We start from the raw sequence: 27,670 nt of genomic DNA on the forward strand, positions 1-27,670 counted from the left end.
CCAGGGGCTCACTGTGGGCACAGGACAGCCTCTGAGCCATCCCAGGGGCTCACTGTGGGCACAGGACAGCCTCTGAGCCATCCCAGGGGCTCACTGTGGGCACAGGACAGCCTCTGAGCCATCCCAGGGGCTCACTGTGGGCACAGGACAGCCTCTGAGCCATCCCAGGGGCTCACTGTGGGCACAGGACAGCCTCTGAGCCATCTCAGGGGCTCACCGTGGGCACAGAACTGCCTCTGGGCTCCTTCCAAGGGCTCACTGTGGGCACAGAACAGCCTCTGAGCCATCCCAGGGGCTCACTGTGGGCACAGAACAGCCTCTGAGCCATCCCAGGGGCTCACCGTGGGCACATGACAGCTTCTGAGCCATCCCAGGGGCTCCCCACGGGGGTGGCCCAGCCGAGCTCAGCCCTCCCTGACGCCAAAGCCCAGCTGCTGGCGCCTCCGCTGGCCCCCAGCCCCCCGCAGCTCGCCCCCAGCCCCACGGCACCGCTGGGCTCGCCCCCACTGCCCCCGCAGCTCGCCCCTAGCCCCACGGCACCGCCGGGGCTCGCCCCCACTGCCCCTGCAGCTCGCCCCCAGCCCCACGGCACCGCCGGGGCTCGCCCCCACTGCCCCTGCAGCTCGCCCCCAGCCCCACGGCACCGCCGGAGCTCGCCCCCACTGCCCCCGCAGGCGCTGCCGGGCGCAGCAGCTGGACCGCCCCTTCGAGCCGCGCTCAGATCATCTTCATGTTGAACTTCCTGGCCCCCCCCTGGCCGGTGGTGGCCGCGGGTCCGTCCACCTTGCGGAAGGAGTACTCCACCGAGAAGTTGTTCTTGTGCTGGCCCCGGCCCCGGCTCCAGACGAAGAGGAGGAGGAAGCAGAAGAGCACCACGCCCAAGAAGGTGATGCAGCCCATGGCGGTGGACACCAGGATGGTCTTCAGGTCCAAGGTGAACTTGAGGAAGACCTGCGTGTCGTTGTGGGCGGTGTCGTTGAAGTCGCCGGGGTAGAGGGTGCGGTTGGCACGCTGGGCGCCGTCGCTCGGGCGCCCTTTGACGGTCAGGGTGGCGAAGTAGGTGTCGTTGCCTCCGGCGTTGCTGGCCACGCAGATGTAGGTGCCGCTGTCCTGCACCTGGGCGAAGCGGATCTCCAGCGTGCCCCCGGGCAGCACGGTGGCCCTGCCGGTGCTGCGGGTGGTGATCATGCGGTGCTGGGGCGACACCCAGGCGATGGAGGGGTCGGGCTCGCCGTCGGCGCGGCACAGGAAGGACACGGCCTGGCCCTCCCGAGCCGTGACGTGCTGCAGCCTCCGCTCCCGGATCTTGGGCTTCTGGCAGGTGAAGAACTCGAAGAGCACCGAGTCCGGCAGGTCCCGCAGGGCGTCGCCCTGCAGCTGGGGCGGGGAGGAGCAGACCGGCTGCTGCCCGTCGAAGTTGAGCGTCTTGCGGCGCTGCAGGATCCAGAGCAGGCGGCAGTCGCAGGCTAAGGGGTTGCCGTCCACCCGCAGCGTCTCCAGCGTGTTGACCGAGTGGAAGGTGCTCTCCTCCAGCGTGGAGAGCAGGTTGGCCGAGAGGTTGAGCAGGCGGATCTGCCGCAGCCCCGAGAACGCCTGCGGCTCCACCCAGGCCAGCAGCGCCCCCACGATGTGCAGCTCCTGCAGCCGCACCAGGTCGCGGAAGGAGCCCCGCGGCAGGGCGCCGATGGGGTTGTAGGAGAGGTTCAGGCAGCGCAGGTACGCCAGGTTGCGCAGGGCGGCGGCGGGCACGGCCGTGATGTTGGTGTAGGTGATGGAGAGCCAGGTGAGGTTGAGGCCCTGGAAGCTGGTGGGGGAGATGTCCTCCAGCAGGGGCCAGCCGTGGATCTCCAGCTGCAGCAGGCGGGAGAGCCTCCTGAAGTTGTGCTCCTCCAGCGCCGAGATGCTGAGGTGGCGCAGGCGCAGCACCTCCAGGTTCTGCAGCGAGGAGAGCGCCTCGGCCGAGATGGAGGTCAGGTTGCACCTCTCAAGGGTCAGCTCCTCCAGCCCCAGCAGGCCCCAGAAGGCTCGGGGGGAGATGTAGACCAGGTCGTTGTCGCCCACCTGCAGGCTCTTGAGGTTCCTCAGGTCCTGGAAGGCGTAGTCCAGCAGGATCACCAACTTGTTCTCGCTCAGGTCCAGCAGCGTTAGGTTGCTGAGCTTGGTGAAGACCCCCGGGGGGATGAGCTTGAGCTGGTTGCCCCTCAGGCGCAGGCTCTGCAGGTGGAAGAGGTTGCCGAAGGCTCCTGGCTCCACGTTGGAGATGATGTTCTCGCTCAGGTCCAGCTCCTCCAGCAGGGGGTAGGGGGAGAGGTCGCCCGGGTTCAGGCAGCGGATGCGGTTCTTGCTCAGCTCCAGGATCTTGGTCTCGGTGGGGATGCCCTCGGGGATGGAGCTGAGCCTCCTGCGGTGGCACACCACGGACCTGACCTGCGGGGCGCACTCGCAGCGGGCAGGGCAGGTGGCAGCCCAGGGAGGGCTGAGGAGGAGCAGCTGGAGGAGCAGGGCCGGGAGCCAACATGTCATGGTGTAGGGCATGGTCCTAGGGGCTGGCTACCATGCTGCCATGTGCCTGCAGGGGACAGACAGACAGACAGACAGACAGTCAGTGCCCAGCCCGGGGCAGGCTGCCAGTGTGCCATCCAGCCCCGGGGTGGGCTGCCAGTGTGCCACCCAGCCCCGGGGTGGGCTGCCAGTGTGCCACCCAGCCCCGGGGCACTCTCTGAGCTGGGACTGCAAAATGCTCCTGGAAGCAGGACCCAAGGTGCTGGTGAGGTCCCAGCGCCCCCAGAGAGCTCCCTGTGCCCCCTCCCAAAGCACCCAAGTGAGGCCACATCTGCCCGGGGTGGGCAGGAGCACCCAAGGGGAGGTTCTGTACTCAGGACTTGGGGGGGGTGCTTGGAGACCCCCAGGTTGGGAGGGAGCAAACAGGACAGGGAGTGCTGCTGGGATCCTCAGCTTGGCAAGGCCCCTCCTTGGGGGGGACACACACACACAACATCAGCATCCTAAAGGAGAGGGGAGCACCTGGCACTGCCACCTCCCTGTCATGCCAGCGTGCACCAGACTTGGCAGCTTCAATGGACACCAACAGCAGCCAAACGCTGCTGGGATCACCCTGGGCGATGCCTGCTGGCTGCTGCCCTCCTGTTCTGTGGCAGCCAGCCCTGCCCTGGCACAGAGATGTCCCAGCTGCCTGCCTGCCCATGGCTGCACTCACCTTCTGTGCCAAGCTCCGTGCCAACGTCTCTTCAGAGCAGGCAGCTTCCACCACAGCTCTGCCACGAAGACAGTGGCACTGCCAAGCTCGCTGGGGGCTGTGCCAGCATCCTGGCAGACATCACTGTGCCACGCAGCCCTGCACTGGGGCTGGCTGGGAGTGGATGGAGCATCCCCTGCCAGAGGAGGGCCATGTCCCTCAGCTCATTTCCAGCTTGCCAGGGGTGCCCAGGGAAGTGCCAGACTCTCCATCAGCACAAGCTCCACATGCCCCTCCATCCTGGGGCATCAACTGGGTGAGATCTCAGTTACCAGGACCAGGAATCCATCCTGGAATCATGGAGCTGGGTTGGTTGGAAGAGACCTTTCAGATCACCCAGTCCAATCCTTGACCCAGCACTGCCAGGGCACCACCAAACCATGGCCCTCAGCACCACAGCCACAAGGCTCTGAAGCACCTCCAGGGATGGAGGTCCAACCACTGCCCTGGGCAGCCTGTGCCAGGCCTGGACAACCCTCTGGAGGAAGAAATTGTTCTTCATGCCCCACCTAAGCCTGCCCTGGTGCAACCTGAGGCCATTTCCTCTTGCCCTATTGCTTGTCTCTTGGGAGAAGAGACCAACTCCCACCTGGCTCCAACCTCCTTGGCCAGGCTTGATGCCTCAGCTGGGACTAGAACCATCCAGAGCTGCTGGCACAGGCTTGGAGCAGAGGCTGGGCACCCTGGATGCAGATGCCAACAACTCTGCCTTGTTCCTCAGGGCTCAGCCCTGGGGGCAGTTCTGTTCATCAGAGCACCCTCAGTTTGCTGATGGCACCAAGTTAGGTGCAGTGTTGAGGCTCTACAGGGGGGGAGGGGGTCTGGGCAGGCTGGGGTCAGTGGGATGAGGTTCAACAAGGCCAAGGGTTGAGTCCTGCACCTGGGTCATAACAAACCTCATGAAGGCTCCAGGCTTGGGGCAGAGTGGTTGGAACCTGCCAGGTGGGAAAGGATCTGGAGGTGGTGACAGGGATGGAGAGGAGCTGAAGGGCAGCCCTAGGGCATCCCCTGGCTGCGTGGTGGTGACAGCAGCAGGTCTGCCCCTCTGCTTAGGGCAGCAGAAACAACTCCGTTTGGAGTGGGGAGGAGATGAAATTGGAGCTGAGGCATAAACAAAGAGGCAGGGAAGTGGAGGGTCAGAGGAGGGCAGAGCTGTGCCCATGCCTTGCTCTGCCCAGGCTCCACTGATCAGGCAATTAGCAAACCAAGCATGAGAGTAACCCAGCTGATACAGGCAGCAGGAGGAGGAGGAGGAGGAGGAGGAGAGAGCTAGGGGAGGGTCATGAGGAAGAAGAATCAATCAGCAGCCCTAATGGAGAATTATCCAGCAGAGAGCTGTTCCTAATCCCATCGGATTGTTTGGCTGGCAAAACAAAGCCTGCCAGCTCTGCCACTCCGGAGGCACCCAGGGCAGGGCTTTCTGGGTCAGCAAAGCTGGGACAGGGAGGAGGACAGAGCTGGAGGAGTGTGAAGGGAGAAGCAGGCAGCAGGAGGGCACCCAAGAGGCTCTGTGCTGGCCCCTGGCACCGTAGTGGCTCACATCTCCAGGACCTGCCCCTAAGGCTACCCTCCCCAGGGCAGCAGGTAGTGAGGAGCAGGCAGAGCAGTGCTGGGACCCGTGGGGGTCGTGGTCCTGGTGGTCAACCTCCCCCTCCCCCCCCCGAGTGCCCCTGCAGGCTGCTCACACAGGAGGTGCTCCTGAGGACTGGCAGGGGAGGAGAAAGGTCTGCGGGAGGGGGCAGGAGGCAGGCAGCTGCCGCAGGGGAATGACCCCCAGGCAGGGCTCAGAGGGGCTGCTGCCAGCCCAGGAAAGCCTCCTAGGGCAGGGAAGTGATTTGGGTGCCTGGCAGCTGCTACACCTCACACTGCTCCTCCTGGCCCCACAGAACATCAGGGACCTCCAAAGCTCATCCAGTGCAACCTCCCCTGCAGAGCAGGAGCACCCAGAGCAGGTCACACAGGAGCACATCCAGGTGGGCTTTGGATACCTCCAGGGAGGGAGACTCCACAGCTCCCCTGGGCAGCCTGTGCCAGGGTTCTGCCACCCTCACAGCTTGCTCAAGGCCTCATCCAACCTGGTCCTGAACACCTCCAGGGAGGTTGTGGAGCACAGAAGCACAGAATGTGATCTTTGATCACATTCTGTGCTTCTGTGCTCCACAACCTCCCTGAGCAACCTGTGCCAGAGTCTCAGCACCTTCCTGCTGTGCTCCACAACCTCCCTGGGCAACCTGTGCCAGAGTCTCAGCACCTTCCTGCTGTGCTCCACAACCTCCCTGAGCAACCTGTGCCAGAGTCTCAGCACCTTCCTGCTGTGCTCCACAACCTCCCTGGGCAACCTGTGCCAGGCTCTCAGCACCTTCCTGCTGTGCTCCACAACCTCCCTGGGCAACCTGTGTCAGTCTCAGCACCTTCCTGATGTGCTCCACAACCTCCCTGGGCAACCTGTGCCAGAGTCTCAGCACCTTCCTGCTGTGCTCCACAACCTCCCTGAGCAACCTGTGCCAGAGTCTCAGCACCTTCCTGCTGTGCTCCACAACCTCCCTGGGCAACCTGTGCCAGGCTCTCAGCACCTTCCTGCTGTGCTCCACAACCTCCCTGGGCAACCTGTGCCAGGCTCTCAGCACCTTCCTGCTGTGCTCCACAACCTCCCTGGGCAACCTGTGTCAGTCTCAGCACCTTCCTGATGTGCTCCACAACCTCCCTGGGCAACCTGTTCATGTTTAAATGAAACTTCCTACGCCTCAGCCTGGCCTGGCATCGGGCATCACTGAGAAGCAATGCTTGGAGCAGCCAGGCAGGGGCAGGAGTTACCCTTCCCAGCCAAGCAAGAGCCATCCCTACCATCTCCCTCGAGCTGCCTCCCCATCCCTGCCATCCCATCCCAAGTCCTGGCTGAGTCCTCAGCAACCACAGCCACAGGACTCTGAACACCTCCCATGTTGGGACTAGGAGCCAGGGGCAGAGGCAGCTGGGCAGGGGCAGAGGCAGCCGGGCAGGGGCAGAGGCAGCCTTTCCCAGCCTAGCAAGAGCCATCCCTACCTTCCCCCTGGAGCTGCCTCCCCATCCCTGCCATCCCATCCCAAGTCCTGGCTGAGTCCTCAGCAATCACAGCCACAGGACTCTCTGCTCGCCTCCCACGTGGGGACTGGCAGCCAGGCAGGGGCAGGGGCAGCCAGGCAGGGGCAGGGGCAGCCAGGCACGGGCAGAGGCAGCCAGGCACGGGCAGAGGCAGCCAGGCAGGGGCAGAGGCAGCCAGGCACGGGCAGAGGCAGCCAGGCACGGGCAGGGGCAGCCAGGCAGGGGCAGGAGCAGCCAGGCACGGGCAGGGGCAGCCAGGCAGGGGCAGGAGCAGCCAGGCAGGGGCAGGGGCAGCCAGGCACGGGCAGGGGCAGCCAGGCACGGGCAGGGGCAGCCAGGCACGGGCAGGGGCAGGAGCAGCTGGGCAGGGGCTACCTTTCCCAGCCAAGCAAGAGCCATCCCTACCTTCTCCCTGGAGCTGCTTTCCCATCCTGAGTCCTGGCTGAGTCCTCAGCAGCTACAGCCACAGGACTCTCTGCCCACCTCCCACGTGGGGACTGGCAGCCAGGCAGGGGTAGGGGCAGCCAGGCAGGGGCAGGGGCAGCCAGGCAGGGGCAGCCAGGCAGGGGCAGCCAGGCAGGGGCAGGGGCAGCCAGGCAGGGGCAGGGGCTGCCTTTCCCAGCCTAGCAAGAGCCATCCCTACCTTCCCCCTGGAGCTGCCTCCCCATCCCTGCCATCCCATCCCAAGTCCTGGCTGAGTCCTCAGCAACCACAGCCACAGGACTCTCTGCTCGCCTCCCACGTGGGGACTTCCCAGCCCTGGCAGGAGCTGCTGGAACCCAGAAAAAGAGGATTCCCTAATGAGCTGAGCCACCAAGGAGACGACTCAAAAGAAGCCACCACTTATTTTTAGAGCCAGCCCTCCTGATTCCTGCAGCACGTGGCCCTGGCAGCGCCGTGCAGGCTGCCACAGATTGGCTGCAATCTGCTTCCCTTCTTGACAGACATCGTCTCTGAGTCTCTATCTCCACGAGATGCTCCCAGGAGAGCAGACATTTAGATAGGACCACGATGTACAACACTCCTGAAAGGTCACTGCCTGTGCTGGAGGGGAGGAGGAGAGGAGGTGCAGAAGCCACTTAGCAGCACCAGAGGCTTTGGGGAGGTGTTTAAGATTCCAGGAGCATCTTTATTTCCTTGCCAAGATGAGGAACTCCTCTGGAACACGGGGAAAAGTGGGGGGAGCAGGGCAAGGTGGGGGCTGCCCAACTTCAAGCCAAGCAGTTGGCTTTAGCCTCCAGGCAGCTCAGAATCTCAGCTGCTGGGTAACACTGGCAGGGGCACCTCCACCAGCCTTAAACAGCTCCAGGCAGGGGGCAGCCACAAGCTCCCTGGGCAACCTCTGCCAGTGTCTCCCCACCCTCACTGTCCAGGATTTCTTCCTCATCTCCACTCTCAATCTCTCCTCTCCCAGCCTGAAGCCATTGGCCCTCGTCCTGGCACCCCTAGCCCCAAAATCCCTCAGCCCTTGCTCCAAAATCCCCCAGCCCTAGCCCCAAAATCCCCCAGCCCTTGCCCCAAAATCCCCCAGCCCTTGCCCCAAAATCCCCCAGCCCTTGCCCCAAAATCCCCCAGCCCTAGCCCCAAAATCCCCCAGCCCTAGCCCCAAAATCCCTCAGCCCTTGCTCCAAAATCCCCCAGCCCTGGCCCCAAAATCCCCCAGCCCTAGCCCCAAAATCCCTCCCCATCTCTCCTGCAGCCCCCTCCAGGCACTGGCAGGCTGCTCCAAGGTCTCTCTGGAGCCTTCTCCAGGCTAAACCACCCCAACTCTCCCAGCCTGCCCCATAGGACAACCTCTGCCAGTGTCTCCCCACCCTCACTGCCTCGCCAGTCTCCATCTCCCCTCTTCCAGCTCAAATCCATCCCCAGGCAGAGCACAGGGGCCCAGTGGTGGGGACACCCCCACAGTGTCCCCCATGGCTGCAGATACATCACCCAAAGAAGCAAGGAGGAGGAGGTGCCACCTCAGCACAGCTGCTCCTGGCACTTGGGTGCCCACTGGAGTGCAGGAGCAGGCTGAGGAAGGAGCTCAGGCTGTGATCCTCCACAAAGCCAATGGATGCTGCTGCCTGGGGAGCCCTGGGACTGGCACAGACACAGCCACCCCCTCCCCAGCCCCCCTGCCAGCTGCTGCCCCACAGGCTCTGCCCCAGCAAACGACTCCTTTTGCCTGCCTGCTCCAGCACAGCAGCCCCTGGTGGATCTGATTGCTCTTTAAGCCCAGCACCTCGGTGGTGCTGCTCTGATCTCCCCAGGGGGCTGCCACACAAACCACACCACGATCGATCTCCTCAGCTGCCAGCACTGGACCTTGGATGGCAAAGTCTACTCCTAAGCCCTTACCTGGGTTGTGGTGGCACCTAAAAGCCAGGTCAGCAGCAGCACCGTGGTGCCAGGCGCAGGCAAAGTGAGGCTCCAGCAGCTCTGGGCACCTCTTGATCCAAGCAAAGAGCTCTTTCCAGGCTTGAGCCTCAGAACAGAGCCTGCTCCCTGCAGGCTCAGCCCCCACCAGGTGCCTTCACCCACGGCGAGGGGTGCAGGGCGAGCTGGGAGCTCAGCTTCCCTCCAGAGCAGCAGCCTGGAGCCCTGGGGCCAGCTGGTGCCAGCCCACGGGCACCGCATCACTGCCAGGCTTCAGTGCGCCCGGACGGCTGGACCCGTGGGCAGGGGCAGCAGACTGACAGACAGACAGACAGGCTGACTGACAGACAGACAGACGTCTGCCGGCAGGAGAGGCAGCCACGGGTGGAAAACAGCTCAGTCCCAACCCTCCCTGCAAGCTTCCAGCTCTGCTCAGCATCGAGCCCCAGCCCGGAGCGCTTCGGTCACGGAGTGGTGTGGGGGGGAGAAGCCAGAGCCAAGCAGCAACCCAGCCCCACCATGGGCACCGAAGCGTGGCCCCCCCCCAGGTGCCATGGCCACACCTTCCCACAACACCCCCAGGGATGGGGACTCCACCACCTCCCTGGGCAGCCTGTGCCTGAGCCCTCGCAGGGAAGCTCCTGGCCAAGCCAGCCCTCCCCTGGCACAGCTTCAGGGCATTTCCTCATCCTTCCATCACCTGAGGCTGGGGAGAAGAGCCCAAGCCCAGCTCACTGCAGCCTCCTTCCAGGCAGCTGCAGACAGCAATGAGGTCCCCCCCTCAGCCTCCACGGGGGTGGGGATGCCATCCTGGGGTGAAATGATGCTGGATGTGCCCACTAAAACCTCATCCCTGCCAGGCAGGAGAGAGCAAACCCTGCTGCAAAAAGCCCCCGAGAGGGGAGGGGGAACTCAGGCAGCAAATCTGGCAGGGGGGCAGCAGGACATCCCCCTCCCCCCAGAGGGGGTGCAGCTGCACCACCCCCAGAGCTCCTGCAGGCTGCGGTGGTGACATCTGGAGTGAGCCTGAGCCACTCTGGCGTCACTCCCCGGGAGCCACAGCTCCGAGGGATCAGCTGCAGCTGAGGCACCAGGAGAGCATCTCCCTGCCCAAGAGAGGCTCCCAAACCAGCCAGAGGGCTCTGTGGTGGCAGGGGACAAGAGGGCCCTGCCACCTCACCCCCTGCTTGGCATCTCCACAGGGAGATGCCTCCAGAGCCCTTCTGCCAGAGCAGAGCTGATGGACTACAGGGTTGGGCTGCATCATCTCGGAGGTCTCTTCCAACCTGGTTGATTCTGTGACCCCTGAATCCCACCCAACCCCCCCCAGACTGACACTCCTCGAGCCCCTGCTGCACAGAGTGTGAAGGGACCAAACCCCTCCCTCAACTGGAAGGGGTCCAGGCTCCCCAAAACAGCCCACCAGATGCTTCTGGGGAGTCAGGCAGGGTTGATGCCTGGCATCCAGGGGCAGAGCAAAGGCTCCCAGCTCCACACCAGCCTTAGGCAGGAGGTGTGAGGAAGGCAGAGTGAGCTCCACTCATCCCCCCCCCCCTCCCCCTCCATTTGTCACACTCAGTTAACGCTCCTGATGGTGAGAAAAGGTCACCATTTAGAGCTCGTTTGTGTCACTTCACCTTCCCTTTGCAACTGCAGGCTGCTCCTGCTCCCCACTCGGGGGCTCAGTCACAGGGAGCCTGCTCCACCCCTAACCCTTGTTGCTGTGATGGGAAGGAGAAGGGAAGCAGGTCCTGACCACGCAGCCTCAGCTGGGTCTGCAAGGAGGAGCTGCCCCACAGAGAGCTGACCTGAGAGCAGCCTCCTCCCTCCGGCAGCAGGAGGGGATCCAGATGGACTTCCCCTGCCAGAAACAAGACTTGAAGTGGGAAAGCACAAAAGAGCTCAAGCTGGCAACACTGAGGAGCTGGTGCCCAGCTGGCCTGGGCACAGGGAAGGTCAAACCAGGAGTCCCTCGGGTTAAAAAGAGGCCAAGCACCCACCTGGTCTGCTCCTCCAGCTGCACTGCCAAGCACCAAGCACCCTCCTGGTCTGCTCCTCCAGCTGCACTACCAAGCACCCTCCTGGTCTGGCACTGCCAAGCACCAAGCACCCTCCTGGTCTGCTCCTCCAGCTGCACTACCAAGCACACTCCTGGTTTGCTCCTCCAGCTGCACTGCCAAGCACCCTCCTGGTCTGGCACTGCCAAGCACCCTCCTGGTTTGCTCCCCCAGCTGCACTGCCAAGCACCCTCCTGGTCTGCTCCTCCTGGTCTGGCACTGCCAAGCACCCTCCTGGTCTGGCACTGCCAAGCACCAAGCACCCTCCTGGTCTGCTCCTCCAGCTGCACTGCCAGGACCAGATCCAAACCAGCAGCTGGTGCTCTGAGCACAGAGCTCAACACCTCCTGCTTCCCCCAGAGCATACCAGGACCACTTGGCTGGTCTGATGTCTCTGAGCATCCAGCACCACTGTGGCCACCTGGCTGATGGAGCCTGGCTGGGATGCAAACCTCTGCAGCAGCAGCTCACTGACCCTGGGGAGCACCACCAGGACCATGCTCAGGAGGCCCTGTGAAGATGGAAACCACTTTCCTGAGCTCACTTGGGGCTCCTCAATCCAGCCACGATGCACCCCCACGGGCAGCTCCTTGGCTGTGGGTACCTGGCAGCTGACCTGGCTGCCTCAGGGCTTCACCTCACACCCACAGCCTGCAGCCCATTGACCTCCCTCTAAAGTTAACTTCAGCCTCCAAATGCATCTTCTCAGCCACCTGCACCACAGCAGCACCTAAACAGAGTGGGAAAGGCAAGCATGGCCCTGGAGGGACCCTTCTGGAGGTACCAAGGATGAGTGATGAGCTGGAGGTCAGGTCCCTGGTCCTGCTGCTGCCTGTGAAGCAGCCACCATGGCCCCAAGCTCTTGGCTCTGATGCCAGTGGGGGCTCTGCCACCTCCACAGCAGGACCATCCTCACCTACTGGGCTCAGCCCAGGTCCCACACAGCCTCCTGGAATCTGCTGGGAGCATCAGGGTCCTGCAACAAGACAGGGCTCAGGCGTGCCCAAGGTGGTGGGAGGGACAATATCGGTTTCAGATGTTTCTTTTATCCTCGTCCCATTAAACATCTCCCCTCCTCCTTCCCAAGAACCTCCTTTAGCTCTCCCAGCTGCCCTCTAGCAACAGGATCTGGGAGAAGCAACGAATATTTAATAGGAGGAGGTGGTGGGAAGAGGGAGACCCTAAGGCAAAGAGATAAAACATTGATCTATTAACTAACTCCCACCACAAACCCCCAGTTTAGAGAGGAGACCACACAGCACTGGGCAGGGACTGATGGTGCCAACATCAGCTCCCACTCAGGCTCATAGCCCCCTCCCTGCCCCCTCTTTCCTCCTGATGTGGTGCAAGCTGGAGATGGGATGGATCCTGCTCGGGGTGGGGGCTTCCCCAGCCATGCCACACTCACTAGCCCAAGGCTAAGGTGGGGCTGGGCATGCAAGAACCCCAACCAGGCCACAGCACAGGGCAAGTCCTCTCCCTCCCTGCAAACCCTTGCAGCATCTCACAGCTGAGCTGTTCCCACAGCCTGAGCCTTGCAGGGATGAGGCTGAGGATGCCCAACTCTGCTCCTGGGTCCTGCCTCCCCATTGCACAGCTCGACCTAAATATAGCCTCTGGTTCTCTTGTCTTGCAGACAGCAGCAGGGCTGCAGGGCAAAGTCCTTTCCCATGAACTCACTGTTGCTTAATAAAGCACAAACCCTGCGAGACCTCAGCGCTGGGAGCTGTCATGTTCATCCTCACTGACACTTGTTCCTCTCCACTACGGAATGTGGCTGCTGCTATTTCGGCAGCCTCAGCAGCAGGGACCCAACAATAAGCCCTGGTGCTGCAGGTCCGAGCTGCTGAGAGATAAGGACACAGCTTTTGAAACCCCAAACCCAGCCCTTGGGGGATGGGGGCTGGGAAAGTGCAGCCAAGCTCAAGGTGCAACGACCAAAACAATGTGAAATCAAGGGGAGGGAGAGAGGAAAGCAAAGGAAAGAGCTGGGCTGAGCCAGCTGCTGCTGGAGGGAGTGAAGGGCCTGGAGCACAGCCCTGGGAGGAGAGGCTGAGGGAGCTGGGGGGGTGCAGCCTGCAGCAGAGGAGGCTCAGGGCAGAGCTCATTGCTGCCTGCAGCGAGGCTGTAGCCAGGTGGGGTTGGGCTCAGCTGCCAGGCAGCCAGGGACAGAGCAAGGTGACCCAAACCTGTGCTCTCCATCCCTGTGCTCCCCATCCCTGATCTCCATCCTTGCACTCCCAATCCTCTGCTCTCCATCCCTGCTCTCCCAAACCTGTGCTCCCCATCCCTGTACTCCCCAGCCTGCAGCAGAGGAGGCTCAGGGCAGAGCTCATTGCTGCCTGCAGGGAGGCTGTAGCCAGGTGGGGTTGGGCTCTGCTGCCAGGCAGCCAGGGACAGAACAAGGGGACCCAGGCTGAAGCTGTGGCAGGGCAGGTTGAGGCTGGATGTTATTAGGAAGTTGCTGGCAGAGAGAGTGATTGGCACTGGAATGGGCTGCCCAGGGAGGTGGTGGAGTGGCTGTGGCTGGAGGTGTTGAAGCCAAGCCTGGCTGGGGCACTGAGTGCCATGGTCTGGAGGCTGGGCAGGGCTGGGTTAGGCTGTTTGAGCTTGGAGCTCTCTCCCAACCTGCTTGGCTCTGTGATGTGCTCTGATGGGAGATGCTCTTCCTGCCTGCTGGCCAGGGCAAGAGTGGATTTGGGGGGTGTAGAGGGCTGGCACTGCAGTGGGCAAGCTGAGGGAGCCCAGGTTGGAGGGGGCAACCTCATTCCTGACTCTTCTCCAAGCCCAGGTTGGGTTGGATGGGCTTGGAGGTCTCTTCCAACCTGGCTAAGTGCTGGGCAAGTGCTGCTGGAGAAGGAGGAGAAGGACAAGTGCTGGGCTCACAGCTGGCATCACCACTTGGCATCAAGCTGCTCGGTCAGGTGGATGCTACCACTGCTCCCCAGCCTGGTACCCAGGGAGTGGGGGACTAGCTGAGGGATGGCCTCACCTGGCCCTCAGGTCCCTTCTCTCCGAGGATCTGTGGGATTTGGTGCCTGGGGAGGTGCTGCTGGTGACAGGCATCCCACTGGGGCTGCCCACGCCAGCCAGCCGGCAGCAGGGGAATTTCTGCTGCCCACACACTCCACGTTGCCACTGCCATGCCCAAGGCTATGGCAACAGCTCCCTGCCAGCCCGGGGGATGCCACTCCTGGAGCAGCCCAGCTGCCTGCTGATGGCAGCTTTGGCTCTCCTCGAGCAGAGAGGGGACCAGCAGCAACTCAGCCTGGAGAAACAGCAGAGGAAGAGCAGCCTGAGCACCCAGAAGCTGCAAAAAGAAATCCATTCCAACCACATCAAATTTCAAGCTTTTTTTAAGCTGTGACTGCCAAGGGAGCCTCATCCTGAGCAGATCTGGTGGGTAACTGGGGCCGTGCTGATGCTGGGAGGCAAAGCCCAGCGCTGAGCTTTGGGCTCGGGCAGCGCCAGGCTGCGCTGCAGGGACAGCACAGCTAACAAAGCCAGACACTCCCGAGCCAAAAACCCACGGAAGGCAGAGGAAAAACAGCCCCTGGCCCTGCTATCTTCAGAGAGCAGCAGAAGCACATCCCCCTGGAAAGGTTTGAGCCCAGCAGCAGGGGGATGTGGTGCAGGGTCTGGCTCCGACAGCACTGAGCGCCTGGCTCAGCCGCCTGCCACCCCCAGGCGCCGATGCCAAGGGGCAGCCCAAGAGGGGTGAAACACAACCCAGGGCTCGTTTCTCTGGTCCCAGACTTCGTTTCTCTGGTCCTCCACCTCCCTCTTCCCCATGGGGCAGGATAAAACTGACACCTGTTGGGGTTTTAAGCCAGAGCCCCCCCGACTTTTCGTGCAGCTGCTTCCCCGCGCTGCTGGGCAGGGGTTTGCTCCCTGCTCTCGGGGTCCTCCAACTGCCCTGCAAGAGCTGTGCTGGAGAGCATCTTCCCCTGAGCTCAGCTCAGCTGAGGAGCAGGCTGCAGACCTCCAAATGGGACTTCTGCACCCTCTGAAAACCCTGACAAACGCTGCAGGCATCCCAAGCTACCTCTGCCTGCTGCTCCAGCCCCAGCTCCCCATGCCCCAGCAGACCTGCAGCATGCCAGAGGCAGCAGCTCTGCTCCCTGCCCTCCCACAGCAGCACCAACGGTGCAGACCTGAGCTCCGGAGTGACCTGGATCAGTCACAGCCTGGCAGCTGCCCAGCACACCCTGAACGATTCTCCTCACACACACAGCACAGGTGCCACTGCCTCGGCCTGGAGGGGGGAAGGGAACTCACCCCCAGCCTCCACCCTGCAGCCTGAGGGATGATGAAACAGCGATGAAGGGCAAAGCTTTGAGGATGCAAAGCCCCAAGGCCACCTCCTTTGCCCGGAGGGGGCTACTGCAGGGTTCATCACCTGCATTTTTAAGGCCAGCAACAGAATCTGGCCCTGGTTTTAAAGCCCCAAGCGGTTATGTAGCACCAGGAAGCCCTTTGGCTTGCCGGGAGCTGCTGGGCAGTTCAAAGAGCAGAGTTCGGAGTTATTCCCCTCCTCCTTTTGAATTCCTTGAGAGCTGATTCCGAGCTGGCTGCAGGAACTTGCCCTCTCTGCAGGTAGCTACTCTCAGGGTGTCTCTCCAGCAGCCAGGCTGGATCTGGCTAGATCAGTGCCCATCGGGGTGGGTCTGCTATAGGCAGGGCAGGCAGCACATCCCAGGCGGGATGAGGGCAGGCAGCGCATCCCAGGCGGGATGAGGGCAGGCAGCGCATCCCAGGCGGGATGAGGGCAGGCAGCGCATCCCAGGCGGGATGAGGGCAGGCAGCGCATCCCAGGCGGGATGAGGGCAGGCAGCGCATCCCAGGCGGGATGAGGGCAGGCAGCGCATCCCAGGCGGGATGAGGGCAGGCAGCGCATCCCAGGCGGGATGAGGGCAGGCAGCGCATCCCAGGCGGGATGAGGGCAGGCAGCGCATCCCAGGCGGGATGAGGGCAGGCAGCGCATCCCAGGCGGGATGAGGGCAGGCAGCGCATCCCAGGCGGGATGAGGGCAGGCAGCACCAGGCTGGCAGCTAGGACCGAGCCACAAAGCTCAGCAGCAAGTGGGAAGCTCTTTGCAAGGCCCAGGCTGGTCCTCCTCGAGCATCCCCTAACCCTGGTCCCTCCCCGGGGTGCAGCCCGCAGCAGATGCCCTTTGTTCTGGAGGCTCAGGCTGCTCTGGGCGCTGCCAGGCTGCGGATCCTCGCACTGATCTGCCCTCAATCCGTTCCGCAGGAGCTCTGCCTGCTCCTCTTATCCTCTTCTCCTCCTGTTTGCTCTTCTCCTTCCCAAAAGCTCGGCTGAGGGCAGGGCTGGGCAGCAACCGGAGGAGCAGCTGCTCCGCAAGCGCTGCCTTGCGCGGGCGCCGTGGGAATTGGAGCACCTTCGGGCAGGTTTTGGCTCAATCCAGCTTTAGGAGAGGATTAAGAAACTGGCACAAAAGTCCTCGGGATCGGGAGTAGGAAGAGCCAAGCTGCTGCTGCCGGAGGGCGACCGGAGCCGTGCCTGCTGCCTGCTCCATTTCCCCCGGGCACACAACCCCCCGGGGATGCTCCCGTTCAGCCCAAACCGGTGATTTCTGGCAGGGAAATCCACCCCGGCCGAAAATCGAGGCTGGAGGTGTTGAAGGAAAAGAGAGGGCAGAGCCCCGGGGACCTGCAGTACCGGGAGGGGATGAGGGGTGGGTAGCAGAAGGCCCTTCCCGATGCCCGGCGATGCTCAGACCCCCCCCCTCGGTGCTGCCAAGCAAAGGCTTCGGCACGGACACTGCGGGTCCCGGAGCCCCGGGGCCGAGGGCAGAGCGCTGGAGGATGGCGCTGGGCAGGTCCAGCCTGGACCTCCCGGTGCAGCTCTCCTCCTGCTTGAGGCCATTGAACCCCCCCTCACCCCCCCCACCTCCCCGGTAGCAACCTCGGCACTGCTGAGCCCCCGGTGGGGTACGAAGGGGCCTCGGCAGCCCTGGCTTGCAGGCAGCGACCGAGCAGACCCCGGGGGAGCAGCCGAGAGGTGGCCCCGGGGTGGGGGGGGGAGGACACACACACAGAGCGGAGGCTCCGCAGCCGCCCCCCGCACCCACGTGCGTGCCCCGCCGGGCTGTGCCGGTTGGCTCCGGTTCGACCCGGTTCGGCCCACCACGACCCAGCAGCCTTCCCTCCCATCCTCCCCCCCGTAACCAACATCCCCCCCCCAGGACCCCGCACTCACGGCTCGGCTCCGGTTCCCGGGCTGCTCATGTCGCGGCGCCGGGGGCAGAGCCGCAGCCCCGGGGGCGGCGCGGCGGGGGTGGGGTGGGGGCGGCGGCTCCGGACAGACCCCCCCCAAGGGGATGCAGAAGGATCCCGGTCAAAACCCGGGTCGGCCCCCCCCCGGGGGGGTAGCGGTGCCGGTGCCTCTCCCCCGCTGTCCGCCCTGCCGTGGCCGTGCGGCGGCGGCGGCAGAGCAGGGCTCGGAGCCGCCCCCCACCCCCCACCCCCCCCCGTGCCCCCCCCCCCAGGCCCGGCCGCGCCGCCCCGGGAGCGCGGAGGAGGGACGGGAAATGGGGACGGGGACGATGCGCGGCCCCGGGCTGCGCTTGCGGGCGGCTGCGAAGTGGGCAGAGCCCGCGGGGAAACGCAGCGATAGGGCAGAGGGGGGTGGGGGGGGGGTCCCCTCCCCGCGCTGCCGTGCCCAAAGAGGATGGGGGTGTCCGCCTGTCCGTCCGTCCGTCCCTCCCCGCCCGGCAGTCTGGCTTCCACCAGCCCGGGGTACCCTGTCTGGGGCACCTCAACCCTACAGCGGCGTGCTCAGGTACCCCTCCAGCATCATCTTGCGTGGGGATACGGACTCCATGCCAGCCTGACCGGGTACCGCCACCCGGTGCCAGCGCGACCAAGCACCCTGCTGGAGACCCCAACCTCACACCAGCATGCACAGGTACCCCCACAGCACCCTGCCTGAGCTTCCCCGCAACCCCATGCCAGGTTACCCCCTCCCCCGCCCTTCCTGGGGTTCCCCCAGCCCCACACCACTCCTCTTGCATCGCCCCCCCCCCAACCCCGTGTCACCCTGCCCTGGCACAGAGCCCAGGTGCCCACCTCGCTGTCAGCTGCCCTCTGCGCTAGGGGCTTACCCCGTGGAGCTGGTGCTGGACCAGTATGACCAGTATGGCCCCAATCCAGCAGGGAAACTGGGACAAAGAGGGCACAAGCAGCCCTGTGGCACCAGGAACATCCCCCAAGCCCAGCCAGGCTTTGTGCCCCCGCGGAGGGCTCCTGTTGTCCCTTGTGGCAGGGCCGTGAAGGTGCCATGCTGACAGGACAGCAACTGCACCCCACTGCCTCCACAGCCCCCCCCCCGGATTGCTCACCATCAGCCATTCCTCCTCGGAGCTCTTCTTGCTCCAGCTAAAGCCTCCCACGAACGCAGCTGGTTTGGTTAATTAGGCTCCGGGGATGAGCCAGGCCAAGTCCTGGTCCCTTCCAGGGCAGAGCTGTTGCTCTTCTCTGTTCATGGCTGCTTGCTCCAGACTGGCATCACCCACCTGGGCACCAGCAGAGCGTCCTGCATCCTTTGACCTGTTGTGTGACAGCCAAAAAGGGCATCACCTGAGCATCTCCATCACATCTGCATCTGGCAGCGGCTCTCCTCCAGCAGGGCTTGGCAGCCTCTCCTCCATTTCAGGGATGGGGAAAGTGAGGGAAGGAAAGGGAAAAGGAGGGAGGAGAAGGAGCAGGGCACAGCACAGACTCCTCGGCTGCTTCAGTCGCTGCGCTGGCCTGAAGCAGCTCCGTTTGGGCAGGATGCTGCCGGCAGAGATGCCACCAGCCCGAGCGCCTCCTCTCTTCCCCTCGCAACTTCCATCCCTCGCTGCAGCCCAGCCCCTGTGCTGCTGGAGGTTTCTGGCTGCCTCCTCCTGCTGCTTTGCTCCGGGATGTGGATTTATCACTTCATTGCAGGCACAAGCACCTTAGGCTTTCCCATTGGACCTTCCAACCCTCATCCCTGGATCCGTAGCCGAAGCTCAGGACGCTGAGAGAGGGCTGCGAAGGAATTTCGGTTGCTGCTTTTAACCCCTGATAATTGCTCTGCTTAATGAAAGCTGAGCACAGCTCAGCGTGAGCGTTGCCACCGCTTTCAGCTGATGTATTTTGAAGAGGCTGGGGAGGGGAGGAGGGGTGGGGGAAGCAGCCCACGATTTGCCTTTCAATTCCCCGGGATGAAAAGGTGTTTCTGGCTAATTTGAGCCCAGTCATTAAGCTGCTGTTTGGAAAACACAGAGGCAATTAAGCAGCCTCCTCTTCCTCCTCCTCCCTGCCTCCCCCTCAACTCCCACCTGGGCTCTGCAAGGCTTTTCTTATTAATCAGGGGGCAAGAGGAATTGTTTCAGCCCCACCGTGCCCTGCCTGGCAGCCCAGAGCTGATCTGATAGGATCACTCTGTTAGGTGAAAGTGGTTGCCAGAGAGAGTGATTGGCACTGGAATGGGCTGCCCAGGGAGGTGGTGGAGTCTACAGCTGCCTGCAGGGAGGCTGTAGCCAGGTGGGGTTGGGCTCTGCTGCCAGGCAGCCAGGGACAGGAGAAGGGGACCCAGGCTGAAGCTGTGGCAGGGCAGGTTGAGGCTGGATGTGAGGAGGAAGTTGTTGGCAGAGAGAGTGATTGGCACTGGAATGGGCTGCCCAGGGAGGTGGTGGAGTGGCTGTGGCTGGAGGTGTTGCAGCCAAGCCTGGCTGGGGCACTGAGTGCCATGGTCTGGTGGCTGGGCAGGGCTGGGGGCTGGGTTGGGCTGGCTGAGCTTGGACCTCTCTTCCAACCTGCTTGGTTCTGTGATGTGCTCTGATGGGAGATGCTCTTCCTGCCTGCTGGCCAGGGTGAGAGTGGATTTGGGGGTGGGGTGTGTAGAGGGCTGGCACTGCAGTGGGCAAGCTGGGGGGGCAACCTCATTCCTGACTCCTCTCCAAGCCCCTCAGGACAAACCCAAGTTCTTTAGGTGTCACTGTGTCCCCTTCATACCCAGTTTGTCCCCCTGGGGGCACAGAGGAGGCAGCAGGACAAGGGAGAAGGCAGCTTGTGAGGGGAGGCTGTGATGTGAGCTTCAGCTCAGCACCACTCCCCTGCCAGGGCCACCCCAGGTAGCTTTGGTGCTGCTTTAGCATCACTTTGGGCCTCAAGGAAAGAGCAGGAGGGAGATGGGGAGCAAAGGAAAGACTTCCTTGGGGTGAGGCTGCTGGAGGCCTGCAGCAGGCTGCCCAGGGAGGTTGTGGAGTCTCCTTCTCTGCTCAGCTTCCACCCCCCCCCCTAGGCACTGTGCTCCTGGGCAAGCTGCTGTGGGTGCCCTGCTGGGGCATGGGGGGTTGGGCTGGCTGAGCTCCAGAGGTCCCTTCCAACCCCTCTGCTCCTGGGCAAGCTGCTGTGGGTGCTCTGCTGGGGCATAGGGAGTTGGACTGGCTGAGCTCCAGAGGTCCCTTCCCAACCCCTCTGCTTCTGGGCAAGCTGCTGTGGGTGCCCTGCTGGGGCAGGGGGGGTTGGGCTGGCTGAGCTCCAGAGGTCCCTTCCCAACCCCTCCATGCTGGGATTCTGGAAGAGGCAGCAGGCTGAGGTTACCTTCTCTGATTGCCTGAGCTGGAGCCCCACAGCCCTGTGCTGGACCTGGGAGAAGCTGATGGGGGCAGGCCTGTGGCTCTTGCTCAAACTGGCTTCACTATGAGCATTCATCAAACAGGACCTTGAACCAGAATCATAGAATCAGGCAGGTTGGAAGAGAGCTCCAAGCTCATCCAGTCCAACCTAACCCCCAGCCCTATCCACTCAACCAGACCATGGCACCGAGTGCCTCATCCAGGCTTGTCTTGAGCACCCCCAGGGATGGTGACTCCACCACCTCCCTGGGCAGCCCATTCCAATGCCAATCACTCTCTCTGCCAACAACTTCCTCCTAACATCCAGCCTAGACCTACCCTGGCACAGCTTGAGGCTGTGTCCCCTTGTTCTATTGCTGGTTGCCTGGCAGCAGAGCCCAACCCCACCTGGCTACAGCCTCCCTTCAGGTAGTTGTAGACAGCAATGAGCTCTGCCCTGAGCCTCCTGTTCTGCAGGCTGCACCCCCCCAGCTCCCTCAGCCTCTCCTCATAGGCTTTGTGTTCCAGGCCCCTCCCCAGCCTTGCTGCCCTTCTCTGGACACCTTCCAGCACCTCAACATCTCTCTTGAATTGAGGAGCCCACAACTGGACACAGCACTGCAGGGGTGGCCTGAGCAGTGCTGAGCACAGGGGCACAAGAACCTCCCTTGTCCTGCTGCCCACACTGCTCCTGAGCCAGCCCAGGATGCCATTGGCTCTCTTGGCCACCTGGGCACACTGCTGCCTCAGCTTCAGCCTACTCTCTATCAGTACCCCCAGGGCCCTCTCTGCCTGCCTGCTCTCAGCCACTCTGGCCCCAGCCTGCAGTGCTGCTTGGGGTTGTTGTGGCCAAAGTGCGGAACCTGCCCTTGGCCTTGTTCAATCTCATCCCCTTGGCCTCTGCCCACCCATGCAGCCTGGCCAGGTCCCTCTGCAGGGCTCTGCTACCCTCCAACAGATCAACTCCTGCTCCTAGCTAGAGGAGTTCCCTGTCCTCTGTGCACCCAGAGCCTGCTCCCTGCCAGGAACTGTGGCATTTGGAGTGCTGAAATGGGACCTGCTCCCTTCCTTAGGTTGCCTGTGGGCTTCATCCCCACCTGGCAGCCCTGAGCCTGGCCCAGCACAGTGCAGTGCCCCCCCAAAATGACATTGGAGATCCACACATCAGATTGCTTCAACCTCTGTGCCTCCTCCTCAAGCCCAGGACTGAGGATGCAGCATGGTCACATCTGTCCCCTGGGCACAGGAGGGCACACCAATGCCACCCCCTCTGCCATCGAGGTGTCCTTGTCCCCAAGCCCTGGGGCTGTCAAGGTGCAGTGCTTTGGGAAGGGTTTGCCTTTGGAGGAGCTGCTTTTTTTGGGTGAGCTGGGAGCATCTTGACAAGTTTGCTGCTTTCTGGGGCATTTTTGCACAGACTCAGCTAAATGGCTGGGGGGGAGGGGGGGGGAAAGAACCCAAACCCAACCAAACCTCACTGGAAAGAAGCCTGAGAGGAATGAGAAGGGAGGGAGAGGTGGGGGGAGGAGGAAAAAAAAAACCCACTACAAACCTCACAGCTGCTTTGGCTCACACCCAAAAGCCCAAAGAGCTTTTTAAGGCTGAAATGTGCCAAGGGAAAGCAAACAAGGGAGGTAAAGTCTTATTTTCCCCCACGTTGCCCCTACCCTGGTGGAGTTCAGGAGCTCTCCCTGCAGCACCTAGGGCCAGAGCCTCTCCCTGCCCTGCCAGGGGGGGCTGTGCCAGCCCCCAGTGCTGCTGGACATGCTGGGCCTCTGCCAGCTCATATGCAGCACTTCAGGGCTGCCAGCTCTGGTGACAGCTACCTCCCTTCCCACACCCTTCCCCTCCTCCAAGGATGCAGCAGTGGGAGCTGTGTGATGACTCTGGACTTCTGGTGGCCTCTCCTTTAGAGGCAACCTCAGCTAACTCCTAGAAGCCAACCCAGAGCCTCCCAGCCCACATGGTGGCTGCAGAAGGAGCCAATGTTTGACCCTGCAGCAAATGGGGAGTGCAGGCAGCATCCCTTTGGCACTGGCCTGATGCCCTAAGGGCTTGGAGGTGCCTGGGAGCCAGTCCTTGCTGGGTGGGTTGCCAACCCCAGGGCATGGTTGGAGGGCAGCCCTCTGCTGGGAGGGCAGGCTGAGAGAGTTGGGGCTCTGCAGGCTGGAGAGGAGAAGGCTTGGAGGAGACCTTGGAGTGGCCTTGCAGGAGCTGGAGGGGGCTACAGGAGGGCTGGGGAGGGACTATTGAGAAGGGCTTGGAATGAGAGGAGGAGGAGGAGGAGGAGGAATGGGTTTGGAGTGGCAGAGGGGAGATTGAAAGTGGATGTTAGGAAGAAGTTGTTGGCAGGGAGGGTGGTGAGAGACTGGCACAGGTTGAGGGTGGGGAGAGATTGGCACAGGGGGAGGGTGGGGAGAGACTGGCACAGGTTGAGGGTGGGGAGACACTGGCACAGGTTGAGGGTGGTGAGACACTGGCACAGGTTGCCCAGGGAGGTTGTGGAGCACAGGAGCACCCAAGGTGATCAAGAGGGACCTTAAAGATCATCCAGTGCAAGCCTTACCCCAGCACTGCCAAGTCGTGGCCCTCAGCACCACAGCTCCATGGTTTTTAAGTCCCTCCAGGGGATGGAGACTCCACCACTGCTCTGGTCAGCTTGGGCCAGGCCTTGGCAACCCTCAAGGGGAAGAAGTTGTTCCTCAAATCCAACCTAGACCTTCCCTGGTGCAACCTGAGGTTGTTTCTTCTCATTCTGTCTCTTGTTCCTTGGGAGGAGAGCCCAACCCCCACCTGGCTTTGGTGCATCCAGAAGGTTCCTTGCTTGGAGATGCTCCTTGTGTGGTTCTGTTGGTGCCAGCTGTGCCTGTGCTGCAGGAGGGGAGGGCAGCTGGGCAGGCTGGGGTGGCAAATCCAACTCCTGCAGCCACAGAAGGGCTTGGCTTGGGAAAGGCCTTTCAGAGCATCCACTCCAACCCTTCCCTCAGTCTGCCAAGGCTGGGGCTAAGCCCTGGCCCTCAGCACCACAGCTCTGCCTCTCTGAAACCCCTCCAGGGCTGGGGATGCAGTCACCTCCCTGGGCAGCCTGTGCCAGGCTTGGAGAACCCTTCCAATGAAGAAGTTTCTTCTCATGCCCAACCTAAACCTCCTCTGGGGCACCTTGAGGCTGTTTGCTCTTGCCCTGTCCCTTGTTCCTGGGGAGCAGAGCCCAACCCCCACCTGGCTCCAGCCTCCTTCCAGGCAGCTGAGCAGAGCCATGAGGTCTCCCCTCAGCCTCTCCTCTCCAGGCTGCACACCCCCAGCTCCCTCAGCTGCTCCTGCCCCAGCCCTCTTCTCCAGACCCTTCCCCAGCCTTCTACCCTTTTCTGGACCCCTTCCAACCCCTCAATGCCCTTCTTGGTGTGCAGAGCCCAAACCCCTGGGGGTGTCTCAAGGATGGAGCTTCCACGGTGGGGTTGAGCAGCCTGAGGTTCACCACGGGGCTGGCAAAGCAGCAGCAGCAGCAGGCACTGAGGGCAGGTCCCATAGGTGCCAGGCACAGGCAGGTGTCCTGCCCACAGCCATGCACTGGGCATGCAAGAGTGCTCCTGCTGTGATAAATCATCCTGGAAAGAGACAAGACACAATGGGGCTTTTAATTATAGAAACAATTAGCAGGGATTAATGACAGCAGTGCTGTGATGGATTGTTGTTGCTCCCAACCTTGACTAAAGCCTGCCCAGGTTTTGTCAGGCAGGAGGTGAAGCTGCCTCAGCTGTTTGCTCAAGCTGGAAGGCAGCTCTGCTGCTCCTTCATCCTCCTCTCTCCTCATCTGCACCCAAGAGGGGCGTCTGGGCACTTCCAACAGCTGCAGGAGTTTGAGGGGGAGGAAGCCTTTGTGAGGTTGAGTGATGGAATTGCTTGGGTTGATGGTTGGACTTGGTGACCTCAGAGGGTTTTGCCAACCCAACACCACCATGGCCACCAAACCACCTCCCCAGTTCTGTGATTCTCTGACATCAAGACCTGGATGGTTGCAATCCAACCAGCAGTGAGCACTTGCAGCCCAGAGAGCCAAGCAGAGCCTGGGCTGCAGCAGCTGGGGCGAGGCAATGCCAAGCACCAATCCAGGCTGGGCAGTGCCAGGCTGGAGAGCAGCCCTGAGCAGAGGCACTTGGGGGTGCTGCTGGAGGAGAAGCTCAGCAGGAGCCAGCAGTGAGCACTTGCAGCCCAGAGAGCCAAGCAGAGCCTGGGCTGCAGCAGCAGCAGTGTGGCCAGCAGGGCCAGGGAGGGGATTCTGCCCCTCTGCTCTGCTCTGCTGAGAGCCCACCTGGAGTCCTGCATCCAGCTCTGGAGCCCCTGGGCCAAGAGGGCTGTGGAGATGCTGGAGAGTGTCCAGAGCAGGGCCAGGAGGATGCTGAGAGGCTGCAGCAGCTCTGCTGTGAGCACAGCCTGAAAGAGTTGGGGCTGTGCAGGCTGGAGCAGAGGAGGCTCCCAGGTGACCTTCTTGTGGCCTTGCAGCATCTGAAGGGGGCTCCAAAAAAGCTGGGGAGGGACTTTTGAGGCTGTGAGGGAGTGGCAGGAGTGGGGGGGATGGAGCAGAGCTGGAGGTGGGGAGAGTGAGGCTGGAGGGGAGGAGGAAGTTGTTGAGCAGGAGAGTGGTGAGAGCCTGGCAGGGGTTGCCCAGGGAGGTGGTTGAGGCCCCATGGCTGGAGGTGTTTGAGGCCAGGCTGGCTGAGGCTGTGTGCAGCCTGCTCTAGGGTAGGGTGTCCCTGGGCATGGCAGGGGTTGGCACTGCCTGCTCCTTGTGCTCCCTTCCAACCCTGCCTGGTTCTAGGATTCAATCCCTGCACAAAGCTCTCAGCCTCTGATCTTTGAGTGAGCTACAGCCAGGGCCAGGAGAGCTCCTGAGGGAGAGCAGCAGGAGAGGCTCCAGGCTCGGCTGTGGCTGCCCTGCAGTGGCTGTGGTCTGTGTCTCTGCAGCTCAGCCCCCAGGGGAAGCTCTTGAGGACAAGGAGCTGGGCAGTGGAGCATGCAGTGAGCATCAGAGCTGCACGTCCATGAGGTGTGTGACTCACTCCAGGGGGGAGAGGAATTTTCAGGTCCCATTAGCTTCATCCATGCACTCTCCAGGCATCCCTGGGTGCATTCAGCATTCATTGGAGAGGCTGAAAGAGCTCAGCCTGGGGAAAACGAGAGGTGACAGGAACAGCTGAGACAAGGACAGCTCCATCCCAGCCTCATGGAGGTGAGGGTGAGGTCTTTGCCAGGCAAGGACAGCTCCATCCCAGCCTCATGGAGGTGAGGGTGAGGTCTTTGCCAGGCAAGGACAGCTCCATCCCAGCCTCATGGAGGTGAGGGTGAGGTCTTTGCCAGGCAAGGACAGCTCCATCCCAGCCTCATGGAGGTGAGGGTGACCCTTGCCAGCCAAGGACAGCTCCATCCCAGCCTCATGGAGGTGAGGGTGACCCTTCTCTTGCCCAGGCTGAACAGCCCCAACTCACAGAAGCCTTGAGCAGCCTGGTCCAGAGGAGCTGTCCCTGCCCAGGGATGACCTTTAGGGTCCCTTCCAACCCAACCCACTGTAGGAATCTCAGAGTCTTTCCCCCTCTGCCTCTTGTAGAAAAGCCAAAGGCTCCTTCCAGCCCTGGAGCAAGGTCGGGAGGGGATCTGTGACCTTCTCTAGGAGCAGCTTTTCAGGAGCTGATGGTGAAGGAGCTCCTTGGGAAGCTGCCTGGCAGGAGGTGACAGCAGCGACCCCGGCAGCACCGTGCCACCGGCTCAGCCCTGCCTGGCACAGCTGCCAAAGCCATTCCTACCTCCTAATTAGGCTGAGCCCAGGGCTCAGAGCCAGCAGCCTGAGGAGGAGAGGATGGTAATGAGCACCAGCCCCTCCCCCCCCGGGGGAGCATCCCCTGCCCCCATTCCCTGCTTGCCCCAGCCGTGGGGGTGCTCCTGCAGCCCCCCACGCTCCCAGTGACGAGCCCAAGGGAACCTGCCCCAGGCTGCTAATTGCCTTTGCTCAGCCTAATTAGGAGCCCTTTTTTCTTTGCCTCAATTAAGCCATTTCTTTCCCATGCAGCTCCCTCCTCAGAGGTCTTGCAGGGAGCCCTCTGCAGGCTGCTCGGTCCATGTGTCCTCTAGACACCCCCAGCCAAGAGGGGCACCTTTGCTTGCCCCATAAAGCTCCCCTCCCCCCCCCCTCCCCTCCCCAGGGGCCTGTTTGTCTCTTCATCCCCTTAGCACTGCATTAAGCCCTTCACTCCTCTCTCTCCCCCTCTCCATGCCCCCTCCTTCTCTATCCTCCTCTTCCACAGTACCACAGCATCATCAGGGTTGGAAGAGACCTCACAGCTCATCAAGTCCAACCCTTTAGCACAGAGCTCAAGGCCAGACCATGGCACCAAGTGCCACGTCCAGTCCTGCCTTGAACAGCTCCAGGGACGGCGACTCCACCACCTCCCCGGGCAGCCCATTCCAGTGGCCAATGACTCTCTCAGGGAAGAACTTTCTCCTCACCTCCAGCCTAAATCTCCCCTGGCACAGCCTGAGGCTGTGTCCTCTCGTTCTGGTGCTGGCCACCTGAGAGAAGAGAGCAACCTCCTCCTGGCCACAACCTCCCCTCAGGTAGTTGCAGACAGCAATGAGGTCTGCCCTGAGCCTCCTCTTCTCCAGGCTAACCAATCCCAGCTCCCTCAGCCTCTCCTCGTAGGGCTGCACACCCCCAGCTCCCTCAGCTGCTCCTCCCCAAGCCCTGTCCCCTCTTTGTCCTCCCACAGCTGGCTGCAGCCTGCAGATCTTTGTGCAGCTTGCTCCCAGCCCTTTGCCCCCAGCAGTGAGGACACTCAGCAGGCCACCAGCAGCTGCCAGGCAACCCAGTGGCTCTCTGCAGGCTGGCAGCAGCAGCTCCATCAGCTTCCTCCTCTCCCCCTCTGCCTTGCTGGCAGCACAAGCAGGCACCACCTGCTTACTCGGGCCGGAGGCAAGGTGATGACCTTGGCATAAAGCAGCTCTGCAGGTAGCTCTCTGCTTCACCAAGCCACTTTCTCCCTCCAAGCTCATCTAGGGAGGCCTCCTCTTCCTCAGCCAGGCCCTGAAGGTCTGGGAAGGAGGAGGCTGTGCACAGAACTGCTTTGCAGGGGAGCTCAGAGAGCCTCCTTTAGCTCCAGTTGCTGCCTCGCCACGGTTCTGAGGCATCCCCACCCAGACAGTGCACAAAGGCTCCTCCTTATCTTCACATCCAGAGCTCCATGAGCTTGGGAGGGAGCAGGAGAAGCCAGCAGGGCTCCCAGAAAGAGCCCTGCCCTCAAAGGTTGGTTTATTAAT

The 27,670-nt window shown here is 62.3% G+C and overlaps 1 protein-coding gene across 2 annotated transcripts; it reads right to left on the reverse strand.

Moving 5' to 3' along the window:
• Positions 1-661: 661 nt before the first annotated feature.
• Positions 662-18,826, reverse strand: LINGO3 (leucine rich repeat and Ig domain containing 3). 2 transcript variants are annotated; one of them, XM_064175149.1, is made up of 2 exons: positions 18,119-18,826; positions 662-2,569 (listed from the first exon to the last, which is right to left on the reverse strand). In XM_064175149.1, exon 2 carries the CDS (start codon positions 2,533-2,535, stop codon positions 718-720), a length of 1,818 nt encoding a protein of 605 aa, XP_064031219.1. In that variant the 5' UTR covers positions 2,536-2,569; positions 18,119-18,826; the 3' UTR covers positions 662-717. The 2 variants fall into 2 exon arrangements, with proteins under 2 accessions (XP_064031219.1, XP_064031218.1); XM_064175148.1 differs by lacking the exon at positions 18,119-18,826 and adding an exon at positions 16,978-17,198.
• Positions 18,827-27,670: the final 8,844 nt, after the last annotated feature.

This window comes from Pogoniulus pusillus, chromosome 41 (genome assembly GCF_015220805.1).
Source record: "Pogoniulus pusillus isolate bPogPus1 chromosome 41, bPogPus1.pri, whole genome shotgun sequence".
Classification (NCBI taxonomy): Eukaryota; Metazoa; Chordata; class Aves; order Piciformes; family Lybiidae; genus Pogoniulus; species Pogoniulus pusillus.